Genomic DNA, 27,050 nt, shown 5'->3' on the forward strand with positions numbered 1-27,050 from the left:
TTAAATCTTGAAGTATTTATTTACTAATACTTTTACTTGGTAATTATTACTTCAATTACCAAGTTGCCTAATAAAACCTGTCGTGTACAAGGAAGCTTCAAAAAGTGTATTTAAAAGATACTAAAATGTTTGTGTATATGTTGAATTGGTTTTGATGAATTTAAATAATAACTGTTTTATTTCTGTTCTGTTTTAAGAAATATAAAGCGTGTTTTTTCCTGCAAATAATTTAGTTGGGATATTTAAGTATTTAGTATGGAGGTGGCTAGATAGGCAGTTTCAGGGGGATGACAAGAAGTACAACTCTTAACAGAATAAGATAAAGAAAAGTAAGAGAGGGGTTAGGGATAGAGAATAATGAAAGAGCCTAACATGCAAAAGGCATACCCTAAGCAGATTTGCATATTCAAGTGTTGGAAAAGGAATATGCTACATTGCCATTGAGCCCATTCTAACCCGTGTGACCCTGTCCAGCAGTGTAAAATTGCCCCTGTGGGTTTTTGAGACTATAAATCTTTTTCTTTAATTGTTTTATTAGAGGCTCATAGAACTCTTATCACAATCCATACATACATCAGTTGTGTAAAGTACATTTATACATTCATTGCCCTCATCATTCTCAAAGCATTTGCTCTCCACTTAAGCCCCTGGCGAGACTATAAATCTTTATTGGAGTAGAGAGTCTCATCTTTCTCCTAAGAAGCAGCTGGTAGCTTTCAACTGCTGACCTTGTAGTTAGCAGCTCAACATGTAACTCACTACACAACCAGGGTTCCCTGGTAGAAGGTATGGTATTGTAATAATAATTGCCCTATTAAGTGCCAAGCAATAGGCAGAGATAATTTTGTATACTGCCCCATTAAGGCTCATGATGGCCATTCCGCACATAGGAGAAAAGATAAATTACACGTCCGTATAACACAACTGCCAAGTGATAGAAACTAGGGTTCAGGTTGGGTAACAGGGTTCCTAAGTCCTGCAGTAGAGTATGCGACAATAAAGTCATGAAGGAGACCAAAGGAAAATCGATCTATTTGAACTCTGAGTCTTGGAAGTACCAGAACTGCCAAAAGAATAAGCAGATATGTCTTGGAAGAAGTACAGCCAGAATGCTGCTTAGAGGCAAGGATGGTGAGACATCGTCTCACATACTTTGGACTAGTTGTTAGGCGAGACCTTAATTTAATGACACCATGCGTGGTAAAATGGAGGGGTAGGGAAAACGAGGAAGGCTCTTGATGTGATGAATTGACTCGCAGCAACAATGGGCTCAAACACGAACAATTGTGAGGATGGTGCAGGACTGGGCGGTGTTTTGTTCTGTTATACATCGGATGGGTATGAGTTGAAAGCAACTTGCTGGCACCTAATAGTAAAGTCGCAAAGAAAGCAGGAGGAAGTACACAGACACATACCCCACCCACCCACGCCCATCAAGTGGGTTCTCACCCGATGCTGTATGGGTTTCTGAGGCTGTAGATCTTGGTGGAAGCAGAAAACCTAATCTGCATCCCATAGTGCAGCTGGTGAAATTGAACCACCGACCCTTGCAAAGTTGGCAATTCAAACCTATCAGCCAGTCCCGAGGGAGGAAGATGAGGTTGTCAGCTATTGTACAGATTTACAGTCTTGGATATGCAATAGAGGGTCACTGTGAGTCAGAATGTACTCGATGGCAGTAGTGGGCAGTGCTGGGCCCATGAGAGTCTAGAGGACTGCTTAAACTGGAGGTGCTGGCGGGTGTAGATTGTGTTTGCTTAAAGGTCATTTGTTTCTAATACAATACACAGCGTAGCTTAAAGAAGTGTTGTCTCCTTCCGTGGAGACAGGCAATATTAGGGAAGGAAGAGACTATGAGAGGTAAGGTAAAACCCCCAAACTTAAAAACAAATTTTTTTTAAACTGGATCCTGAAAAGAAAAGGAGTCACCAAAAATGTCGAAATGAGGCCAAGACATTAAATTACATGTACTTGAAATTTCTGAGGATGAGACAAACTCAAGCCTGGATTATTGTGAATTTGGTCACAGATGCAAAAGGAGGTTTTGCTGGCAAATCCATGTGGAGGCTGTTGATAGCATCTGCCTCTTTTTACTCCAAGTTACATGCACTCCCTTGGTATGATTCTTCCATTTGGGGGAACTATTGAAAAAGGAGCCTTCTGGTGCTGACATGCTTTGAAATGTAATGGGGACTGTAATCTTTATACCTCATGTCATTCACACAAAATTATAACAATAATGCCATGTTGGTAAGGTTTCAACCTACGGGCTTTTCTTTCTCCACCTGAAAACAGCCCATGCTTGGTGCGGATACATTGTTGAGTGAGGAATATTACCCAATTTCTCACATTGCCTTTAGAGAAAATGATCTTCTTGTCAGACGAGGATTGTAGAAAATTTGGACGTGGTTTTACTTCTTGGGAAAAGCAGCAAAAGTGATAGATACTCTTATGACCTTGGGAAACTATGTAGAAAGGTGTTTGTTTTTTTAAATAGCCTAGAGACTGTGAGCAAAGGGAATTTTTCAGGCATATACTATTAACTAACAGTGAGCTGTTTCGAGTTAGCAAGGCATCTACAGAAAATGTATTCCCTGAACTGAATGCCTTAATCTGAACTCTTTAGATGTAAGAGAACGCTACCCAGCTCTTTTGAAACTGTTCACCGTGTTAAACTAAATATAATTTGATTTGCATTTTCAGCATAAATTACCATATATACTCGAGTATAAGCTGACCTGAACATCTGAGGCACCTATTTTTACTACAAAAACTGCTTTTAAAATGTGCTGAAAATCTCGGCTTATGCTCAAGTATATACAACATTTCACCAAGAATTTTCTTGTTCGGCCTTTGGGGAAAAGAAAGAAAAAGAATTTTCTTCATTCAGATATTTGATTCCAGGTTTGTGTCCTCTGATTCTTATTTCTACACCAATATCTTTACCTAAAATAGTGTCATTTACTATAGACCACACCCAAACCCGTTCTCTGCATAATTTTTAATGGCAGCAGACGTTGAGATCCATTACAGTTCCATCCCATCCAAATCTTCATTCAACTGATTGGTTGCTTATAGCAGATCCCACTATAGGAAGTGATTGCATTGTCTTAGGTCCCGTCCCGGGATTTTCTAGGTCCTAACTGCCGAACCAATGAGAATCTTGGCCCAAGCAATTTGACACAAAACCTCAACTATCAGTTTTCAATGGTTTCAGTTGTGAAAGTAGGTCACCAAGCATTTCTCGTAGTTGGTTAAAGCAGGAGCTCACTGAAACCTGTTCATCATAGCATCTTGTGAGCGTCTAATGGCATGAGAGGCACTGACTGGCAGTTGAACCTTGGTGTTCAATCGCAAGAAATCTACCACTGGACCACCATGCCCTCAGTAAGTATTTAAGAACCATTAGAAATCACGTGCCTTGATTGAATTAGCAAAACCCGTCAGATCTATCCTTCTGCTTTTGATGTATACCCCCCAAAGCCAAAATAATGTGTCATAGGGATGTTTAATGGATTCACTATTTTAATGTTGTAAAGTCAGAAGCACTTTGTCATTTACATTATTAATGCTCCAGTCTCCCATTGCAGCACTTTTAGGTTCCTCTCTTAGGAAACACTGCATGAAATTCCTGGGAAATACCTCAAGATGGGTGGAGAAAGGGCCCCCTTGTAAGGTGAGACATGTTAGTGGAATGTGTAGGCGGTAGGGTGGAGGGGAAATGTTCAGGACTGAGTAAGGTGAGTGGTGTAAAGCTAGAATATCTCCATGCTCTGGTACTCCCGCCTTGTCCAGTATGTCCCAGAGCACACAGAGCACGTAGGGGAGATTATTGACAAGAAAAGTAACATAGAGATACTAGATGTAAAGTGTAAAAATGGTAGGCAAAACATAGATACACAATTTTTAACTTCAAAAAGCACAGACAAAAAGGTATAAGGTTGAGTGAAGTTGTAGGCTAGCAACAGATTTTAGGAGTTTGTAGTTTCGATTTCATGTTCTGTGAAGTTAATGGATTTTGAAATTCTGCCTTTTCACTTTGCAGCTGAGAGAGGCCATGTAGAGTAGGGCCGAAGAGCAAGGGCTGTTTGAGTCGCGTGGACGTGGGTTTGAATGTCAACTCTGCCACTCTTGGCTTTGGGAACTTGGCCAGTTCCTTTATCTGCCTGTGCTGCAGTTTCTTCACATGGAAAATGGGCATAATAATAACAACACTGAGCTCATAGGGATATTAGGAGGATTAAAACATACAATTCACCTAACCAAATTCAGTGAAACCAAATCCACTGTCGTGGAGTCGATGGCAGCCCTGTAGGCAGGGTGAACTGCCTCTCTGAGAGTCCAAGGTGTAACTCTTTGGGAGAGGAGGAAACCCTGTCTTTCTCCCACAGACGGGGTGGTGGTTTCAAAGTACTGACCTGGCAGTTAGCAGGCCTACATGTACCCATGATGTAACCAGGTTGTACATAGTGATTGGTACATAATTGGCAATTACTAATACTAGTATTTTGCATAGATGAAAGGTAAATGTGATTTGATCTGATATTTTATAAGTTTTTAATCTATTTACTATTAGCTGGTAGCTATTGTTAGTTCTTTTAAAATAAAATTTTAAATGTGTTACTATCCTTTGAGACCCTGTTTATTTGCGTAAGCGTTGTGTCCTCAAGCATTGGTCCCTGGGCTCATCCTTATTCTTGCACGATATTTCAGTTGTGTGTGGGTGTCACATGTTTGTTTATGCATGCGTCCATTGATGGGCATATAGATGGTCTCCATCTCTTTACGATAGTGAACATGGGTGCGTACATATCTATTTGTGTCCCTGTTTTGATTTCCCTAGCATGTTACCTAGGAGTGGGATGGCTGGATTATAGGGAATTTCTATTTCTAGCTATTTGAAGCAACTTTTTTCCCACTGTGGTTGTACCATTTTTCAATCTCACTCACAGTATATGAGCTTTGATTATTTTTATCATCGCCATTTTTGTAGGGGTGAGCTAACAATCTCCTTGTAGTTTGGAACTGTATTTGTCTTGTGATTGGCAGAAGCCTTGGTGGTGGAGTGGCTTAAGCAATGGGCTGCTAATTGCAAGGTTAGTGGTTCAAACCCACCAGCCATTCTGTGGGAGAAAGATGGGGCAGTCTGCTCCCATAAAGATTTACAGCTTCAAAGTCCCTAGGAACAGTTTTAGTCTGACCTAGAGGGCTGCTTTGGAGCCTTGGTGGCATAGTGGAGTACGCATTGGGCTGCTAACCATAAGGTTAGCTGTTTGAAACCATTAGTAGCTCCTCAGGGGAATGATGAGGCTTTCTACTCTGGTAAAGATTTACTGTCTCAGAAACCCACAGGGGCAGTTCTACCCTGTCTCACAGGCTAACTAGGAGTTAGCACTGACCCGATGGCAGTGAGTTAAGTGAGAGAGGACTGCGATAAGGCAGAATTGACTCCAGTAGTGATTTCTTTTTAATGGCTAATGATCAGGAGCATCTTTCCATGTGTTTATTAGCTACATATTTATCATCTTAAAGTGAAATATCTGTTCATATCCCTTGCCCAACTTTTAAATTGGATTGTTTGTCTTTTTGTTGTTGAAGTATTGAAATTTTCTATAAATTTTAGAGATTAGATCCTTGTCAGGTGTGTTGTCAAAAGAATGTTCCCAATCTGTAGGTTCTCGTTCACTCTGTTGGAAAAGTCTTTTGATGAGCAAAAGTATTTCATTTTTAAGAGAGCTTACTTAACCTAGTTTGTCTTCTGTTGTTTGTGTATTTTTAAGTAGCTTGGTAATGCCATAAATTAGCACCCATAACTTTATCCTGCATTATTGTTAAAAGGCGTGGCGGTGTCTGGCTTCCTCAGACTTCATGGAGGGGGGGGTGGGGATCGGGATCAAACTTGGCGAGCAGCCTAATGCCAAGTCCTGTGCAGTCCGATTTGCTCCTTTGCTTCTTTACCCACCATCCCACCCACAGTCCTCTCTACTTCTGTGGCCACACAGAACTCAGATCATACTCACGGTTATGGGGTATATGAGGAACATTAACAGATTACGTGCAAATCAGGATCAGAAATACTCAGGACACAGTCCTTCAGTCAGGACAGGCCTTTCTCTGGCCTTTGGTCCCTTGGCTTAGCCTGACTTCTGCTCTGCTCAGGCAAGGCACAAAACTCTCTTGCTGCTGTGGATAAATGCCCAAAGTACACTCCTCTTCACTATCAGCCTCAATCAGCAAGCAGGTGCCCAGCTCTAGCTTGGTGTCTCAGCAATCCCAGCTCCTCATTTACGTGCCTGGAGGGACCTGCGCAGCACTAACCCTCCTGCCCGATGGCACACAGCTTTACTTGTTCCCTGAGCCACTGATGGGTCTTGAACTCCAGTGCTTGGTTTTCTTGCTGCTCCGTCGGCCACTTCCCTGGTGTGACAGCTTTCTGTCCTTTCATTGATGTGGTTCAATGCAAAGGGATCTTGGCATTGGATGGACCTGCTGCAGTCCTGCCTCGTCAGTCTTGATGGATCCAGGTCTGGATGGTAGGGAGACTGCCCCTCCTAATTCTGAGATAGCTCATTATAAACCCAGTGGGGTAGCACATTGACCAATACTCTAGGTAGACTTCAAGATTTTTACAACTGTAGTTACCTGGATTAACAGCCACTTACAGTTGACTCATTTAATTTTATCCGCATCTTCTCCCACCTTCTCTTACTTAGACCCACCACGAAAAAGTTGTTTGGTAAGAGTTATAAAGATTATAGCTTGAGGAGCCATATGAAATAATTCATTGCACTGCTGTGATATAACAAGAATATTATAGTTTAGGCTTAACATTTAGGTCTTTGATTCCATTTTGAGGGTTTTTGGGTTTTTTTTGGCATATCATGTGAGGTATGCACCATGTTTCTTTTTTTGCAAATGGATGTCCAGTTTTGCCAGCACCATTTATTAAATAGACCATCTCTTACCCATGAAATGGACTTTGATCTTTTGTTCAGATTAGCTGTTCATAACTGGTTGGCTTAACTGCTGCATTCTCAATTCTGCTCTGTTAGTCTATGTGTCTGTTGTCCTGGAAATCTGACTACCTTGGCTGTATATTAGTTCTGCTATCCAATAGGAGAAAGTCTCCTACTTCATTCTTCAGTCAGGCTTTACTTATTCAGGGCCTCTTTCCTTTTTATTTGAAGTTAGTAAATAGTTTTTCTACCTTTTAAAGACTGCAACTGGATTCGGGTTGGGATTATGTTATATCTTCAGATTGCTCTTGGTAATGTTGACCTTTTATAATGTTAATCTTTGTATCCATGAACGTAGTATATTTTTTCATTTACATAGGTCTCTTTTGGTTTCTAGTAATAGTCTTTTATTGTTTCCCTTATGTAAGTCGTACATCTCTGGGTAGATTTATTCCTGGTTTTTTTTATCCATTCGGAGGTCTATTGTAAGTGATACTGATTTAATGATTTCCCTTTTGGAATTCTTGTGAGAGTACTCTGGTTGAATTTTTGTATGTTGATGTTATACTCTGCCCTTGTGCTGTTTCTCTGGTAGTTTCAGTAACGTAATTATGCAAGCTCTGGGATTGTTTTCTATTTCTATAATCATGTCTTCTGCAAATAAGGGTAATTTTATTTCAGCCCTGCCATAAATAAAAGTTGCATGCCTTCTATTTTCCTTTTTTACTTGATCTCTCTGGCTAGCACTGTAGGGTCACTATGAGTCAGAATGAACTCAGTGGCAGTGAAAGCTGAGGGGACCTCCTGGCGCGCCCCCCCCCCCCCTACAGTGTTGAACAAGAGTGGTGATAGTGTTATCCTTGCCTTGTTCGTTTTCGCTCAACCTTTTTACATTGAGAATAACATTGGCTCACATTGGTTTTGTATATGTGCCCTTAACTATTTTGAAGAATTTTATATAACACTTTTAAAATATTGATTATTTTTGTTCTGTTATTAAAGAGAAATCAATCAGGTTTAAAGTAGATATATGGTGTTATGTTTGCTTTTTCAGATTATTTAAATTTGAGAATTATGTTCAAAATTATCCAAATATCAAATGTATGCCTCTGTTTAGTTATTAATTTCTCATTTATTATTTCTTCCTTATCCTTTTAACATTATTTTAGAGGGTATCTTCTAAGGAAGGGAGACATTTATTGAAACTCAAGATTATTGAGCCCCTTCACCGGATCTTGGTTGTTCGGTGCCGCCCAGTCGGTTCTGACTCGCTGCAACTGTGTGCAGCAGAACAGAGCACTGCCCGGTCCTGTACAGCCTCACAGTCGTTGCAGTTACTCGTCAGTCCTTTTTGTTGACAGTCTTCTGTGTGGATGACCCCTCTGCTTTCCCACTTTGGCCAAGTCTTGCTCTTCTCACTTGTAATGAGATTCTGAATATACTGGTGTTTTTCATTCTTCTGGCAAGAATGATGTATTCTGTAATCTTCACCAAGACTAATTCAGACGTATCCTTCTCTGGTCTTCCTTATTTCTTGCCCAAGGTTTGCATTCATTTGAGATGATTTAAACGGGTGTACCTGATCTTAGAGGGTGAATAATAAGTTGTTCTTTTTGAAATCTGTTGTCGTTAGGTGCCATCGTGTTTGTTCTGACTGTGAATGAGCCTGTGTACAACAGAACAAAACCCTCCTGGCCTCGGCCAGCCTCCCAAATGCACCCTGTCGGAGCCCATTGTTGTCGCGTAGCCATTGTGTCCATCCGTGGCGTAGAGTGGCTACTCTTTTGCTGACCCCTTACTTTACCAAGCATAATGGCCTTTTCCAAGGATGAATTCCTCCTGTTAACAAAGTATTGAATCTCGGAAAAGTAAAATTTATTTGAATTCTGAAGGTTAATAGGATTTTAGTGTGAATCTAATGAAGTAGAATAAAAAGGAACTTATTTTTGTAGTTTTAACCAATAACTCATTTAGATTTATAAAAAAACATTAAGGAATATAATTATGAAAATTGAGATTCATTTGTCTCATGGCCACCAGCTCACTCACTAAAATGAGTTATTAGCCATGTTTAAAAATAGAAATGTCAGTGTTCAGCGTTTCTTCAGTGAGTGTACATTTTTAGGAACTTTGCTCAACTTTAGAGTCAAAAGACTGAGCACGAGATTAAATTGCTTGCATTTAAGAACAAAGTAAAATGGTCTTTTGTTTCTTCTCTGTATAAGTGTTGGACTACTATGCTATCTTTCCACTGATTTCTAAATTCTCTTGTTACTCTAATGCTATAATAATTTAATGACTCATAGGAGGAATATTTGTGTGAAAGACTAAGATGTTCATTCTTTAAAACTGATATCCATAGATTACCATATAAAGACAATGTAAGTGAAACAAAATAAATCCTGCAACGGAGTTTTCTAAAATAATATTTTCTTTTGATGTTACTACTTACTCACTGCCTTTGAGTCAGGTCTGACTCAGAGTGACCTTACAGCACAGAGTAGAACTGTCCCTGTGGGTTCCCGAGACTGTAATTCTTTACTGGAGTAGAAAGCCAAGTCTTCGACTTGGGGAATACACAGCTCCTGGGTTAGAACCGTAGACTCCGCCACCAGAGTTACTTCTTTTGATAGTTAGGGTAAAAACAAAAGAACCCTGAACCCATTAGCAAGTCAATTCTGACTCCTGGCAGCCAGGAAGGAGTAGTAAAACTTGCTTTAGGTTAAATTTTTACTAAAGGGACTAAACCTATAGCCAACAAGTTGCTTCCTACTCCCCGCAACCCAGTACCCAGTGTGAGATTTCAAGACAGTAGTGCCTTTACTGCCCTCCTGGGCCTCATCTTTCCCCTCGGAGCATCGAGGAAAACTAGCCTTGCAGTGAGTTAGCAGCTCAACACGAACTAACCAACGAGTGACTGCAATTGATGGTGACCCATAGGACCGGGTAGAACTGCCCTCGAGGTTTCCAAGACTGTAACTATTAGAGTAAGGTGACCAGATTTTAACATTGGTAAAGCGGGACGCCATTGATAAAACTCATACCCTGGTGAAATAGCCACATGGCAGCCGAAAACCGTACACCCTAGCTTGTTGTGCACTCTTTCAAAAAATCGGGCCCTTTAACAAACACTGCGGGACGTGGGAAAACTTGTTAAAAATCGGGACTGCCCCGCCAAAAGCGGGACGTCTGGTCACCTTATCTTAGAGTAGAAATTCTTGTACTCGCTGTCTCAATGGTTTTGAACTGCTGACCTATGGTTAACAACCTGAAGCATAGCCCACTATGCCACCAGGACCCCGTTAATAAAAGAAGGTGGGTGATTCATCCATTAGCTTAACTTCAAGTATAAATGGACTATTTTGTTTTTTGCCCCAATAAAACTTTTCACAAAGCTCAGCTTTTTTAAAATAAACTTTCTAAAAACTCGAAGCTCTTTCATCAAGTTAAAATCTAAAACACTCACGTTGCAGTTAAGAAAGTGAGAGGAGTTGCACGTGAGAAAGATCTCTGAGTTTCTACTTGGCCTCCTTTTTGGGGGGCTTCATTTATCTGTAACGTGACAAGCAGGGTAATGATTTTTTAGCAATTGTACTAAATCCATCATTCATCAATATCAAATGACCTGCTTTGTATGGGCCTAGTGAAGGCCAATGGGATTACCGTCAAGACAAACTTTTTCCATATAGAAACAATAAAAGTTAATGGCAGCGGTATGCACCGAGTGCAGCAGAGGGCAAACACTTGAGTCAGCAAGCACAGAAGGCTGTGAAAACGTCTGTAAAGGGCAAACGTTCATCGACTCCCTCAGTAGGTATTGAGCCTTACTACTTGTAGGGCACTCTTTTAGACAATAAGAATATAAAATAATAAGTATACAGTGTGACCGTTTAGAATGCAAAGAAAATGGAACTGTTAAGGGTGGTTGAGTGATTGGCTGAGGATGGGGGTGGAGGGAGATTGTATTTGAAACTTAATCTCTAGTGCTGGCCTCTTTTGAGTGGAGACCCATTGAATGGTCATCTGTAAGAATGGTGTGAAAGCCACTGGCATGCCTGGGGAAGAAGTGGGAGTCAGCACAGCAAACTTCTGTGCCAAGGCCCTGAAGCACAGGAGTAGTAAAGAGGCTACTACAACTGGAGTGGAGCCAGCACGGAACCGAAAACCAACCCATTGCCATATGGCCTCGTCTTCCTGCCATGGAGCAGCCGGTGGGTCTGAGCCACAGATGGTACCTTGCAGCCCATGCTAACCTGACAGTATCATTGGGGCTGTTTCCCCTGTGCTGCGTGCCTGAGGTCCACCCTCCACCCCCCATGTAGACACACTTGACGCAACCAAAAAAGTGACTTATTTTTAAATTTTTATTTTTTTCTCTGCTGAGCAATCTCACCTAAACTCTGCCTAGGCTGCAGATTTATTTATTTAAATTATTTAAAAGTAATTTTATTGGGGTGCTCTTACGAATCTTATCACAATATACATGTTGCCGTCAACATTCCCAAAGCATTTTCTTTCTACTTTAGCTGTTGGTATCAGCTTCTCTTTTTTAAACTTCCCTCTCCCAACAATAATATTGTAAAATACTCCAGACTTGTGCATGACCATCTTTTCCATTGTGACTACCGAAAAAATGGAATAATATGGGAAGAACTTTGATTTAGGGATTGTAGGCTTATCCTGGGTCAAGTCCATATGGATTTCAGCTGTTTCTTTGCAAGCAAAACTTCAGAAGAATCGTGTATACCAAGGTATCACAAATTAGCCTGGTGTTAGTTTCTACTAAGAAGGTTTACCACCTTTGTGTCCTAAGCAACCTTGAAAAATTGAACATATCCACTCGTTAAAAAAAAAAGGAAACTGTTCTAGTACATGGTAAGTTCTTCCCATAACACATGCCCTTGGTAAACTCAGGTGTGAAGTCGTGAATACAAAACACTATGCAATAAGTACTCCAAGTCCAAAAGAAGGAACATTTCCGTTCATAGGCAGGGACGGCTTAGAGAAGTGGACAGGATTAAGGAAAGCTTAACAGGGACGTAGCATGAGGAGAGTAGAAGGTGAGTAGTTAAAACGGATGCCCGCATAGAAAAGATGGGTTGGGAGGTGAATGCAGTATATGTGGATGGGTATCTGCGGAGAAGCAAAGTGCATGACACTGCTGAGGGCCTGTATTGGGCGGCTTGTTAAAACACAGATTCTAATTTAGTACATCTAGGGAGGAAAGGCACATTACTTTGCAGCAGGGTGTCAAACCTGAATGAACCGGTTAGAAGCCCTGATGACACTGCTAAGTAGGTACCGGAAAGACAGGAATGAACCAGCCACACGGCTGGGAGACTGACACTGAGTAATTAGCAAAGCTGACAGAATCATCTCACCCACCAGCAAGCACCTGATACAGGAAAGGATCCATTGGCAGGGCCTTTATGAGGAAGTAGCCTTCCGGTGTGGTGGGACTGAGTGGGTCCGCAGATGGGTTCCGGTAGGGAGCCCGGCGGGAGTTAAGTGTCTGGGGAGGAGGGCCTGAAGAGAGCCCAAGGAGGCATGAAACGATCTTGGAATAGCCTAGAATGCTGGAAGCTTTGCGGGTCTATGCAGTGCTGCGCGTTGCCTGACTTAGAGGGCCTTGACTGACTAACTCAACTCTAAAGTTTTTCTGTGGGGCGGGTAGGGGGTGGCATTGAAAGCCCTGAGGCGTTGAACTACTTCCTCAAAGGAAATGAAGCCAGGTGGCCTTGGGGTACATCCAAAGGTTTAACATTGGAATTGGTTAGGACCAATTTAGAGGCTGTTGCTGAAATTTAGTCATGCAAAACCGAAAATCTACCCCAGAGCTTTATATGAAAGGCAAATGCAAATGGCGTTTCAAAGTCAAAACTACTCAGAATATGGGGAGATCGTTCATGAAGGTCAGTGCCACTAGGGGAAGAGGAGACGCTGGCGTTGGCCCTGAGAAGTGTGAGAGATTTATGATTCTGATGAGAGCCGTGGGATTTCATGAGCATTCTAGGGAAAGGAATATTAGGCTTTTGGATTGTCTTTCTCATATTTCTATTGCAGAGAAAAGAGGACAGAGCCTGGGGTCGAGTGGGCGGTAGGGAAATTGTAGCCGCGGGTTTCAGTAAAGATCAAGGGCTTTGGAGTCTCCGTGTTCTTTGGTCACTGTGGGTTTGGTGTAAGAAAGGCCTGAAGCTTCTGCGTTAATTTAAAATCTCCATATGCAGTAAATGAAAGGGCTGGTAATGAATAATTTGTTGTGAGGAGGGTTGTTTTCAAAGAGGAAATTTACATACCGTTAAAGGGCAAGTACTAATGGTAACCTGAGTGGGAACCCGGGATTTAATGTCCAGTGAGACCCGTGATGGGTGACCGCCATGGCTTTGGACAGGGGAATTCTCCCACTTTCTTTGTCTTGTTTTACTGGGAAATATTTGAGTTTTCCTTTTGACAGGTTTCTTCCTTACACACTGTAACAATACCTATATTATTGGTTTGTTAATGAATTCATGTGTGTAAAACAGTATAGGGTAAGAACAATTTGTGATTTATCATAGTACAAGAGACCAGAATTTCTCAAAACTGAACTTGAGCTGAGTATTTTTTAATTAAATTCCTTTACAAATTCATTGAGTATACTTTTTCAGCCGCCCCTCTTACTTTGTAAGCTAAGTACTTTGTGACAGTGGTGTACTTTGAACCACTCATCAGGGTGTGTTTCATAAACTCAGTGTCCTGCATGACTTCTTTATTCTTGAATATGGGGCAGGTAAGAGGGAGAGGTTGATTATCTCACTCATGTAGTTAATCAAGCCTTTCTTGTTTGGTTAAACATTGCAAATAGTCGAGGTTAGTCATTACTAAGGCAAGAGGGTCTTGGGCAAGAGCAGGAAATGGAAGTTGAGTCACCTTCACGATTATAACGCGGAGTGTTTTGTTTGTTTTCAAAATATTGCAGGAAGCTACTGTTTGCTAGAGTAGATAAGGTCCCAATTAATCACCAGTAGTAAACCCTACATAAAACTTTATTTTCTCCAAGCTAAGTAATTCCAGTGTTTGAATTCTTACAGTTGGAGCCAAACTTGTTCTTTTGTGCTGAGATCTCTCTCTCCTTATATTCCTTTAAAATGCAGACCACCTTTCCCTACCTTCCTGATAAACAAAAACAAAAAGACCCTCAAGTCAGTAGCCACTCACAGCAACCCTGTAGGTCATGGTCGAGCTCCTTCGTGAGATTCAGAGACCATAACTTCACAGGAGCAGAAAGCCCTGTCTTTCTCTTGCAAAGTGGTTGGTGGTTTCAAACTGCTGACCTTTTGTATCACAGCCCAACTCCTTGCGGTCATGCCACTAGCACTCCCACTCCTGGTATCTGACTAAAATGCTGATTCCGCACTCTCCTTATAGCTCATTAAAGTGCTAACCACCTTTTCCCTACCTTTCTGATACAGGGCCTGTTTTTATTTTCTGTTCTTGCCCACAAGACTTTCGTCACACTTGATATTGGTAGCCCAGCTTTGGAAAAAACGTCCATCTTTTCCATATTTATGGTTTAGTTCTAATGGAACTAAACTTGAAGATGACAATATGTATATCATATTCCAACTTGTCTAGAGGTTGTCTGTGATTTGGGGGAATCAAATGCAGGGAGGTTTTCTTGTAGCAGATGGATCATAAAAAGCAAAGTGAACCTTTTCTGCCGCATCCACATTACCTTCCTCATTGTTTCCCCTGTCTGGAATCAGCTCTCATCTCAGACCACTCATCGCGTGCTTGTATTCTTCTTAGCTTTCCGTTTAAAGGCAACTTCCTCAATGCACTCCTTCTTGGTCCCCATTTCTAATAGACCATTTCCCCTCTTTGTCTCTGAATGCATGCCGCTTTGCTTATTGTTAGCCGTGTGCGTGCATGCGTGCGTGCGTGTGGTGTGTGTATGCGCCTGCGAGCACATGTAGAATTTTTATGATACAGGTTGGGTTGCTAATTGCAAGGTCAGCAGTTCAAAATCACCAGGTTGTCCTTGGGAAGAATGATGAGGCTTTGTATTCCCATAAAGCTTTATAGTCTCAGAAACCCACAGAAGTAGTTTGGTGCCTCTATGGATTTCATTAATCAAAAATTAGTTTAAGTGGTATCAAATAATGGAAACATTGAGAGAATGAAGCAATACCTATTTTGTTTCACAAGCTTAAATTAGGGATTCTAATTGAACTTTGATTATATTTATGTCAACCACCATATACCTGTATCCTTTCTGAGTAGTAGGCATTGTCCTGGACAATAGGATAGAAAACTACATAATATGCCAACCCCTTGAGTAAAGGAATTTTACAGTCTACCCAGAAAGAAAACACATAATTAAATACTATGGTACAAAGAAAATGTTCTGCCAGCACGACAGATTTTCTTCAGTTTTGTTGAGAGTTTTCAACCAAAACTGGTTTGAAGTTGCCAATAATACTCCCATCGAGCACATCTAGACGGAGTTCTGGTGGCAACGTCGTTAAAACTGTTGGCTGCTAACCAAAACGTCAGTGGCTTGAACCCATCGTCTACTCCATGAGAGAAAGAAGTGGAAGTCTACGTTCATAGAAACCCTAAGAGGGGAGGAGGTTCTACTCTGTCCACAGGGTCCCTGTGACGCAGAATCCACTAGCTGTCAGGGAAGTTTGGGTTTGCACCTATTTATTAGAGGATGCCTTAAACACGAAGTTAATCTTACTTCTCCATAAACATGATGCTGTCACTCAGTAGGTGGTGGTGGAGTGGGGGTATACAGCATCCTTTTATCTGTGGCTGCTTTACCTTGATAAAGCTTTTCATCCTGATGAAGTCCTGATTCTTCTGCCTGTTGATCACAACTTCTCAGCATCATTTGAGGATTTTCAGATCTCACTCTGTACTTAACTAAATCAGAAGCTCTAGGGATGAGATAAGGCTCAGCAAGATGCGTTCTAACGAGCTCACCTGGGCAACAGCACTAATTTAGATCTTTCTGTGTGAAATCATTTTAGGTAAATAATAATTTACCACCTGGATTGGAATATGTATCTCATTCTTAAATGAGAATGTATAGAGCCTGGTGGTGCTGTTGAGGGTAAGCATTGGACTTTTACTCCCAGGGAGAGCTAGGCAGCTCTCCTATAAAGACCGACAGCCTGGAAAACCCCACACAGAAGCCTCTCTTAGTCAGAGTTGACTTGGCGGCACTGGCTTGACTTAGAAAATGAGCATATAAATCGAATGCATTCTAACTTTATTTTGATTAGTCTATCTGAGCTTGTTACTGCTTTTTATGCTCATCTAAAATTCCTGAATTTAGAGATTCATTTCTGATGATTATTTACACTATATAGGAAAACTGTTGGTGAATTTCCCCCTAGATTTAGTATTTGAAGTCTTCTGTGTTTAGTGAAATTAGTTCTTTGAAAAATAACAATACACACTGTCTCACTTCTCTGCAAGTGCTGTCCAGAAAGCACTGAACTACTAACCACGAAGTCAGCAGTTCAAACCTACCAGCCTGTCTGGGAGAGAGACACGAAGCCCTCTAGACGATTTATAGGAAGATTTTACCACCTCAGAAACCCTCTGGTTGCTATGAGTTGGAATCGACTCGGTGGTAATGAAAGGTTTTCTCCCAGCATGAGAACTTGACCTCATAGGAAAAACACCAGCATGAGTTTGGGGGATGCTTCAGCCCCTATACTATACAACTACTTCTGTTAACTTTGTGTTAAAAGCAGAAGCTCGCAAGTCAGACTTCTGGGTTCAAATATTGGCTGAAAAATGTATGTCTGCCTTGAGCAAATGGTCTCCTAACCTCTGAGCACTATTGCCTGCACTTGTATAATGGGATGAGAACAGTACTCAGCACATACAGCCATTGTGTGGATGTAAATGGGTTGGTGTTACCGTTACATGATGGTGGTTAGAGGTACATTTCTCTCCGCGGCCTCCAGAGATAGATGCCCAAACACACCTAGACATCTTCATGATGGGATTGTTACTGAAATCTAGGATGTTAGCACAATGAATGAATAGACAGCACAGCTTTTTAAAAGAGTGAGATAGACCTATGTGTTGTGTCATGAAAAGATATCATTGAGTAAAAGTATAAGTGTGGTAAAAGTAAAGGGTGGCCCCAGTGGATAGGTGTGTATAAGAAATGTACAGAAACATGTCACAAGAGCTAAAATTGTTCGCCATCCTCCCATAGGCTGTCTAAAACCTTTCCTTTTTCCATTTCAAAGTTCTGCAATTTTAAGTGGTTTGTTTTTTAATGACATAGTTCACTTAACATGGAGTTCTATAGCTCAATCATACTGAGTTGTACAGTCATCACTACAATTAATGTTAGAGCATTTCTTATAATTAGTGCTATTTATTTATCTATTTATTTTTAATTTAAGCAATTTGTAAAAATTCAGAGGCAATGGGAAGTAAATAGTATCATTAGCCTATTCTGTTTTATAGACATGTATTTATTTGGATTTAATACATAATCATTGTTCAGTCATTGTTCAGTCACGTAAAGTAGAATTGTACAATTGCTACCACAGTTTCCAGACATTTACAGACTTAGAAATCACGTAGAAAGTAAATTTTAACTTTATTAAAATAAAGTTTACAGTATTACATTAAATAAAATATCTTGTTAGATATTTATTGAGCAACTTCTCAGATTTTCAACTATAAAGTTGAAGAGATGAGTGACTTGGTCATTGCCTTATGAGAAGAGGCGTGTAAACAAATAGTTAACAGTTTACTGTGGGTAGAAAAGCAAACATACTTCTGAGTGGCATAATCAAGACAGGTGAATTGAAGAGGTGACATTGACCTCTTGCAGGATGAATGAGTTTATAAGGGAGAACAGGATGTCTATGATAGGGAAACCAGCCCCTAAAAGAGACGGCATGACGCTCTGGAAAGGTAGTAGAGGTTGCCTTGAAGCACCGGTAAGGAGAGGAGGAACTTGCTCCAGTTTTGCATAGGAAGCATGCTGAGTTTCAGCCATTGGATACAGAGTGAAGCACAGTGGTGTAGGAATCAGACTGCATGGATTTGAGTAGCTTCTCCTGATGCTGAACCATTCTTCCTCAGTTTCTTCATCAGAATGTCATTGGTTGGTATTGGGCTTGCATGAGCTAATATACACAATATACTCAGGTAGTGATTGGCATACAGGAAGTACTCAGTTCATCTTAGTCTACAGACTTTCGGCATGCACACAGACTTTCCATTTTATACTCACCTTTGCTCCTGACTCCTGATGGTGATGGGAAGGAAAGGAGGGGACAAGGGAATGAGCAGCAAGCAGGCTTGAGTATGGTTATTTTAATCTAAGACTCAACGTTTCATTGCTATTACATCCCTCCCCTCAAAACAAACAAACAAAAAAACAATTGTCTTGAATCCCTAACCTAATAAACCGAAAAACCCACACCGTTGACTCTGAGTGAATGCTGACTCATTGGACCTTACAGGAGAGCTTGGACAACTGTCTCTAAGGAAGCAGACGAGCACATCTTTGTCCAGCTACTCTAATAAAGATAGCACAATTATTTTCACGTTCTCTCTCTATTCTTCAGTCTTCATGCCAGTTGTTTCCTTCCTCCCCAGCTTTGAAGCGATCTGTTGGCCTCCTTTCTTCCTGAGACATTGGCCTCCCAGCAGCATTAGCTCCTCCATTTCCTGCCATCCCTACCTCTTAGCAATTTCTAGGCTGCTTAAAAATAAGATTTTTTGCACTGTAGATTTTTCTATGGCAGTTTTCATGGTGTGAGCCAGTTGCATAAATAAAGAAAGTGAATTTGGCAGGCTTAACTGATTTGTGCATTGTATTACAGTGTAAATAGACTGTGTATATTGATGTCTTATTTGAAGAGCACTAAGTCCCTAGGAAATTACTGTTACAATACTCATTGGAGGGGGAGTCATCCTTAAGCCACTGCACTTCCATGCCTCGTACATTAACAATATCGATAATTGTTTAGGTCATGACTTCCATCAGAAACTTTTTAAAAATTGATCACCAACACACACACATACACACACGCACGCACGCGCGCGTTCCCCTTCCCTTCCTGTTTGTCTTTGGAAATGTTAGTTTTGTTACATGATGGTTTCTTTTTTAGTGGAGAAGAATTGGGCATATAGGGTTACCTTCTCTGAACATGTGCTTAAATTTGTTTTAATGAATTGCTTTATGTCAAGATGTCTCTTCTTTTTAAATTAGTACCTTCCCATATTTTTTGGCTGCACCAAATAAAAACCAACCATGATTTTTTTTCTGTATTATAGGTCCTCTTCCTGATGGATGGGAACAAGCCATGACTCAGGATGGAGAAATTTACTATATAAACCATAAGAACAAGACCACCTCTTGGCTAGACCCAAGACTTGACCCTCGTTTTGGTAAAGGTTCACCTCAAAACCTTTTTAGATATTTTTAATTAGTATTTTTTTGGTATGTGCATTGGGAAGGTACATTTAAGTACAGTGACATTGCATTTGTAGTATTAGGAATGACTCCCCACTCAGCATTTTCCAGCACTTTCTTTTATAGTTCTCACTTTAAACTCGATAAATTCAAGCCTTTCCAGTCTGGGCTCCTTGGAGGGAGGGTGGGATGGTGTTAGGGTGGCCAGCTAGCCTTTCAGATTTTGAGAGAGACAGTGGTCTTGTTTGAAGTGGTCTTTTTAGCCGTAATAATTAGGCTGTCACGCGTGTAATACCAGCTTTTGTCCACCGGTGACCGGATGTCTGCTTATGCTTAACTTCTGAGAGTGATAAATATCTTCGCATGCCTGTGTAATGCAGTGTTTCCCAGCTGGGGGGAGGGGTGGAGGAGACCCATCACCCACGGGAGGGTCCACTGAAAGCAGTTTCTCGCTCTCCTGGCCTTTGCCCCTTCGAGTATAGATCCTTGTCGTTGTTTTTCATGTCGGAAACAAAAGCTAGCCATATTTTTCTCCAGATCCCATGGATAAAACTCCTTTTGCCCAAAGAAATCCACTCCTCCCAAATGAGTACATTTTGATAAGAATACCGTAGTTCCTCCGGGCCTTTTTCCCCCTTCGCTGTTCTCCGTTTCTTCCGTTGGGTTCCCGAGGTCTTTTTTCCAAGCCGTGGAAAAACAAATCTAAACAGGAGCAGATCACTGTGGTTTGGAAGCTCTGTCTTGGACTGGAGGCAGCGAAATGGAAACAGTGTGCAGATCAGCGAGTAGGTCAGGCCGCGGGACCCGGGCCTTTGAAGCTTTACAGGGGTTGACCGAACAGCATCTGTGGGGCCTGACGGGAAAGCGGAATTAACTCTGCGGATGCCAGCAAAACACAGCCCTGGGGCAAGGACCGAAAAAGACCAGTCTTACTCACTGCTTGTGGGGTAAAGGAGCTTCCCCATCAGGAACATTATGAACAGTTCTCTTATGTCTTGATGTATACCTTAAAAACTAATAACAAAATCCCGTACTTTCCCCCCATACTGACAGACCGGCCAGCTTTGTGGACGGATTGAGCCCCGGATTCAAGTCAAGTCAGAGGTGGGGTCAGGGCCAAGGCCTCCATTTGGACAGATCCCCGGTGTGCCTTAAATACGAGCTTTTTGAGCTTCAGACTGGTCTGAGTGCTGAAAAAGTAATTATGTGTGTTAATAACTTCAAACTTCAGATTCTTTTTAATACTTGAATAAGGCTATATGGCTGAAGCAGAAAACCAAGTGTAAGGTAGATAATGAATATTTGTAGAGACTGGAAAGATGCCAGCCATATTTCCTTAAAATCATGTTGAATGAAATCAACTTTTCCTCATTTTGGAAATTTAGATAACTAACGCTTTGAGTTTTGTTGTGTGGGGTTCTCCACACACACAACGTAAGATTATGAAAGGTGATGATTAACTCAGCCAGCTATAGAGATAGAGAAATAGAACATCGGTGTCCCCCCACTCCCTTTTTACTTAAAGGCATATTTTCAGTTAGCACAGTGAACTAATAAACGACTCTCAGTGAGCTTCAGTAGGCCCATTGAGTACACAGATGCAGGTTTGTTGTAAGAGGGAGAAAGACTTACAACTGGACTGCCCTATGCCTACCCCATGTATGCATGCATGTATGTACCCATGTACGTATGCCAGGATGCAGTTAGATAGGCAAAAAAGTTTCATAGCATGTGCGTGCGTATGTGCGTGCATGCGTGTGTGCGTGCGTGTGTGTGTGTGTGTGTTTCACTGCCTTCAGTTTTCCTCTTTGGGCCCACTGTGTATGTATATTCCAGACAGGCTTGACAGCATGCCAGGGCTTTTTATTTTGTGGCTCAACTTTTAATCTGTTCCAGACCTTTTCAGTTAGAGAACTCAAGTGTAACTGAGGGGGGATGGGAAGAAAACAGTGTGGGTTTCTCGTATCTGAGTGACAGCAAATAGAGACAAGCTGTTAGCTGCTGAATTTGAAGGAGTTTTCCCTGAAATCTGAAGTTCTGTTTGGTAGATTGCATTGTACTTCTGCCAAAGAAATAGAAGTGAGGCCCTCCTTTCTGGCCCTCTGAGCCACACAGACGTAAACAGGGGAGGCTGCTGCTTCATGGCTGTAGAGTTTTCTTTCGGTGTTTCCCAGACCTGTATTGTAGTATCATTTGCTCACTCAAATTCAACAGGACTATGCTTTTTTGTTTTTGTTTTGGGTTTTTTGGCTTGTGTTTTTTATATTTTGAAATTGAAGGTTCTATTGTATAATCTTAATTTCATTGCTCACCTTCCAACATCAATTTCCTTTCTGTTTCCGTTTTTTATCAGGCACTTTAGGATATTCAAAGAATAATTTATCGGTACTTCACATCCCTCATAAAGTTAATAACAAACCATCCAAAAATTTAGGAAATTAGATAGTGATTTGTTGTGGATTGATTCTTACATATCTGATGTTCTTTACATTAAAAAAATTATATGTCTTTGATATTTATATTGTCTTACAGAATTTACTAGTAATTTATAACAAATTGCAAAATTATTTCTAAATCTAATTGCAGTAAGGATTTGCTTCTGTTTCTTGAATTTTGAAAAATATGTGTGTGTGTATATATATGCATACATATATACAAATATGAATAAAATGTTTACTTTATATTAAAGAAAATATAAGGTACTTTGAGTGTTATGTAGATCGTTAAATTATTTCATATAACATGTCTCTTGACCCACTTTTTTTTAATTGGAGATTTTGTACTGGTAAACATGAAGAGTCTTGAGTCTTAAACATTACCTGTACATTGTAGACCTCGTGTTTTGTAATTATTTTGCAGTAAAAGCCCTCAAAAACACAACAAAACTGTAATGTCTGTTTTTCAGATAGAAAGAATAAAGAGCAACGAAATACACAGGAACCTATCCTGTAAACACCAAACCCGAGAGTCAGCAGACGCGCATTTTGCGTTATGTTCTTGCCCCTCTGTTTATGTAAAAGACTATTAAACAGTGTTCGCGATCTGCTCTTCTGGAAATAGTGCTGCTGGCACTAGTGGGATTTTTTTTTTTTAATTAAAGTTTGGTTTAAACAAAAATACTGAGGACAGATTTGGAGGGCTGCGGTGGGGTGTGGGACTGAGACATCCTAGCTCTTTTGAGGAGCCCTGGTGGTGCTGTCGGCTGTGTGTCTGAGCGCTAACTACAGGGCTGATGGCTCAAACCCAGCAGCTGCTTGGGGGGAAAGATGAGGCCGTCTGCTCTTGTAGATGTACAGCCCCAGAAATGGGATCTATTTTGAGAGTTCCAAAACTTGTATATGTGTGTAGCATCATTTAAAAAATTTTTAAAAATAATTTTAAAAGGATATATACACACAGAGCAGCAAAGCTAAGTTTTTCTTATGCTTTTATTGTCCTAAGATTCTGTTATACTATCAAGAGAAACATTAAATGCTGTAGAAATTAAACATGTAAGTTGATTAATAGAGAATGTCAGCATCTAATCATGTGGATTTAAATGAATCAAATTTCTTCAAGAGTTTTTGCCCTCTTTCTCTCTTGTAACTCTGGTCTCCTACGCTGTGAGATGCATCTGGTTGTGGATTGAATCGTTAACCACTAAGGATGTTGAGAAATAGATGTTTTCAGTGTTTTCTGCGTAATAGACACTACCGTGGAGTTGATTCCAACTCTCCGTGACCCTATAGCGAATACAGCTGGCCAGCAGGGTTCCCAGGACTCTCTGCAGAAGTGGGCAGCCACATCCTTGTCTCTCATCGCAGTGAATGGGTGCAAACTGCTCACTTAGTGATTGGCAGCTGAGCACGTTCACCATTGTGCCACCAGGGCTCCTCTAGGGAAGAAACCACAGCCTTTATCAAGTCAGTTCTGACACACACAGCAGCCCTCCATAGGGTTTCCTACAGGACTTTTTAAAGGAGCCCACAACCCCATCCTTTTCCTTCTCAGACCGTGTGGGTAGCAGCCCAGCACCTAACCCACAGTGTCACTAGGACTCTCTTCATTTCTGACTGAGTGACCCGATAGGACAGGATTAGATCTGCCCTTGTGAGTTTCCAAGACCGTAAACGTTCACAGGAGGAGAAAGCCCCATCGTTTCCCCTAGGAGGGGCTGGTGGTTTTGAACTACTGACCTTGCCGATCACAACTCAAGGCGTAACCACTCTGCCACCTGGTTCTTAGCACCACCACGACGGCCATTGCTGACGGAAAATCATTAACAGGTACACGCCACAAATGGAAAAGGAACTGGATATTTCTCATTTGGGAATTCCAGTATTCTGGAACCGCAGGACATGCGTGATTCCCCAAACTACCAGCCCACTTTACTCACCCTCTTCCCTCCCCTACCCCCTAAATAACAACCCAAGAGGTTTGTGGAATATGGCCCAAATTCGAGTTCCTCTTAGACTTGGGAACATTATGACCTTTCCAAGGTTAATTGACAGACTGGAATCTGAATTTGGTCTTTTGGCAACTGGAATTTGTGAAGTATTTATGTTGCACATCCTATCTTTTGTGACATAATGCTGCACAAGACCTCTTTCGAGTACTGAAAAACCAGGCTATGGCCTTGTGGAATAAGGTGCGCCTGACCGAAGCCGTGCTGTGTTCACTGGCATCCTAGGCAAGTGAGAGTTGGGCATGGAGTGCAGACGACCACGAAAGACTGGCTGTGTTTGCATTGTGGTGCTGGAAGCACTGGACGGTGCTGGAAGAAGGCCAGAGTGCTCTTCACAGGCAACGATGGCAAGACTTCATCTCACATACTTTGGGCCTGTTGTCAGGAAAAACCAGTCGCTGAAAAGTAGAGAGACATCGCAGGAAAGGCAGCGAGAAAGAGGAAGTTCCTCAAGGAAATGGAGATGTGTTGGCCCAGTGGCTGCGTCGGTGGGATTCGAGCCTGGGAACAATTGTGAAGATTTGTCCTGTGCCCGGCACAGGACCGGCAGTGTTGCGTTCCGTTGTGCATAAGGTTGCTGGGACTCGAACCATTTACATTAACAATAGCAACACTTGGAAATTATATAGAGAGGAAGAAGACAGTGGTTAATCCATTCACATCCTTTACTGTGACGCCTCTTGAGGAAATTACTCAAAGGTAACGAGTTTCTAATTACAGAAAAGAACTCTTTAAGATGTCAGATTAGAACAGACTTTAAAGCCAGACCTCACCTGTGGCACGTACTGTAAAGATTATATTCTACCCTCTGTTTTGAACTTGCCCTTAAACTGGGAGTTTACCATGTAATAAGGGAGTGCATTCTGGTGACGGAACACCCTACTGACTAGAAAGCCCGTGTTCCGCCCCTCTTTTTTCTTTTTGCAGTTTTATTGACATATAATTCATATACCATCCCGTTCAGTGCTTTGAATATTTTAACAAAATTTTAACCAAAAATATTATTTTAACAAAATATTTAACAATCAGTAACAGAATGTTTTCTTCCTTTTTCTTTTTTTACTAATTGCTGTTTGCTCCTATTTTCTCATTTAGGAAAAGTCACACATAACCTAAGTGTCATACAAATAACTTAAGTCTTTAATGCTTACTGTCTCCATACATTTACCGATCCTGAATTTCATATAAAGACAGTCAATTTTCAAAACCAACAATAAAGACAAAAAATACAGGCAAACTGCACCTCAAGAAAAAAAACAAGAAGAACTAGAACAAATTAAGAGTGGGTCAAAAGTGGAAACAAGTAAGATGTTCAATTTTAACCTATCTTTGCATTAATTTACTTTCTAAGGTGCTCTGTCAGAAGGCAAGGTTTTTCATCCCTTGCAAAGGTCTGAGGAAATTAAATTCCATCCCTTTTTAATGAGTTTCACTCCCTTCATATTAGTGAATAAGTCTAAAATTCCCCAAACCTCCTTTTCCAGCTGAGTTTCTTTTAATTTTTCGTAGTTTCTCAGCTCTTTACAAGCTCACTCCACTGCTCCAGATGCCTTTCATATTATTGTTTCCTTTAAAAATAGGATGTTTTACATGTTCATTTTCCAGTGGAAAAAATAGCATTGCTCCAACCTGGCATGCAGAGCCTCTCGAGCCTTCCACAAATCCTAGTCTCTGTTGTTAGGGATGAGCTCTTCGTCCGCATGCTCACCTGAGAGTCCTGCACACTAAGTAAGGTTCTGTTTCAACTGCCCTACCGATCCCTGTACTGTCCTCTGGACCAGGAACATCCCCACGTTGCTCTCTCGTTGGAATCCGAATCCCCTTCTTGAGTGTACTTTTTTATTTTTTAAAAATCATTTTATTAGGGGCTCATACAACTCTTATCACAATCCATACATACATCAATTGTGTAAACCACATTTGTGCATTCATTGCCCTCATCATTCTCAAAACATTTGCTCTCCACTTAAGCCCTTGAGTGTACTTTTTAATGAATCTATTTTCTGCAAATTAGGCATCACCATTTTTTACTTTCACCGTACTTGATGTATGACACTTTGCCTATTTTGCTTGTATTGCAGCTTTGGTGGGTGAGCTTTTAAGTTTGGGGAGTGCATTCATGGTCTGTTTTTGTTCCAAAAAATTACCAACCACAAGGTCATCAATTCAAACCCACCAGCCAGTCAGAGGGCGAAAGCTGAGGCTTTCCCTACTCCCTGAAACAGTCTCAAAACCCCCAGGGACGCGTCTATCCTGTAAGTCACAACTGAATCCACAGCCGTGAGTTTTGATTTGTTTTTTGTAAAAAACATCTTGCAGTATATAATGGAAAGCATCGTGGCCGAGTGCACTCAAAGTTTGTGTGCAGAGAAGGGGCCGCATGGTTGGAAAAAATGAAAGTTTATTTGCTTGTATTATTTAGGTAAAGATACAATATGTAGTATTCTGTTTTCAAATCTGCAAACGTAGCATTCTTTTTTTCTACTTCATAGTAACATATTAGCTAAATGCAGATTAATTGGGTTGTGATGTAGAAAAGATACACTTATTTGGGCAGTAACCTCAGAGTTCTCTGGTGGCAGCAGGAAAACCAGCTGGTCCAAAAAGAGACCTAACTTGCTTTGATGTAATCTGTAAAATGTGAATGGATTAGACCAAATGCTATAAGACTATTTCCAGTTCTTCATGAATTTAATACAAATATAGGAGATTATGACTTCTTTAGAGAGGATTGCTTAACTTCCATGTGTCTTCTCAGTAGCTTTAATGATTCGAGGTATCGGGAAGTTCTTGGTGGTTAGACGTCCTTATTCTGCCATGTAAGTTCAGCTTCTGGTTCTCTAGTCACCGCTGGGAATTACTTTCAAAGAAGAGATAGAGAACTCTTTCAACCTCTAGTCTAAGGATAAGCCTTATCACAGTGAGTATGTCCAGACAGACAAGCCTGAGGGGGATGGGGACTGCTGGGTGGAAGAGTTGAGCCAGGTCTATATTCTCAGACTCAGATAAGCATCCGTTTTTAAGCCGCTTGACTGCCTTGAAAATGGTGCTTTGGGGGGCATGCGTCATTTCCAAAGTCTTGAAAGTTCCATGAAGGTCCCATGATACCTAGCTCCAAGCCATTAGAGGACCCCCCCCCCCACGAAACAATAATTCACTGAAACAAAGACCTATTTTTTTAATCATTTTATTGGGGCTCTTACAATCC

At 41.0% G+C, this 27,050-nt stretch overlaps 1 protein-coding gene across 1 annotated transcript in view; it reads left to right on the forward strand.

Moving 5' to 3' along the window:
* YAP1 (Yes1 associated transcriptional regulator) overlaps nucleotides 1-27,050 on the forward strand; it is a 134,320-nt gene that overhangs the window by 75,137 nt on the left and 32,133 nt on the right. The window contains exon 4 of the mRNA XM_004709011.2: nucleotides 19,260-19,373. Coding sequence (XP_004709068.2) covers nucleotides 19,260-19,373 — 114 coding nt within the window. The remainder of the gene's footprint in view (nucleotides 1-19,259; nucleotides 19,374-27,050) is intronic.

This window comes from Echinops telfairi, unplaced genomic scaffold (genome assembly GCF_000313985.2).
Source record: "Echinops telfairi isolate 266 unplaced genomic scaffold, ASM31398v2 ScPeMD7_7421;HRSCAF=8459, whole genome shotgun sequence".
NCBI classification, from domain to species: Eukaryota; Metazoa; Chordata; class Mammalia; order Afrosoricida; family Tenrecidae; genus Echinops; species Echinops telfairi.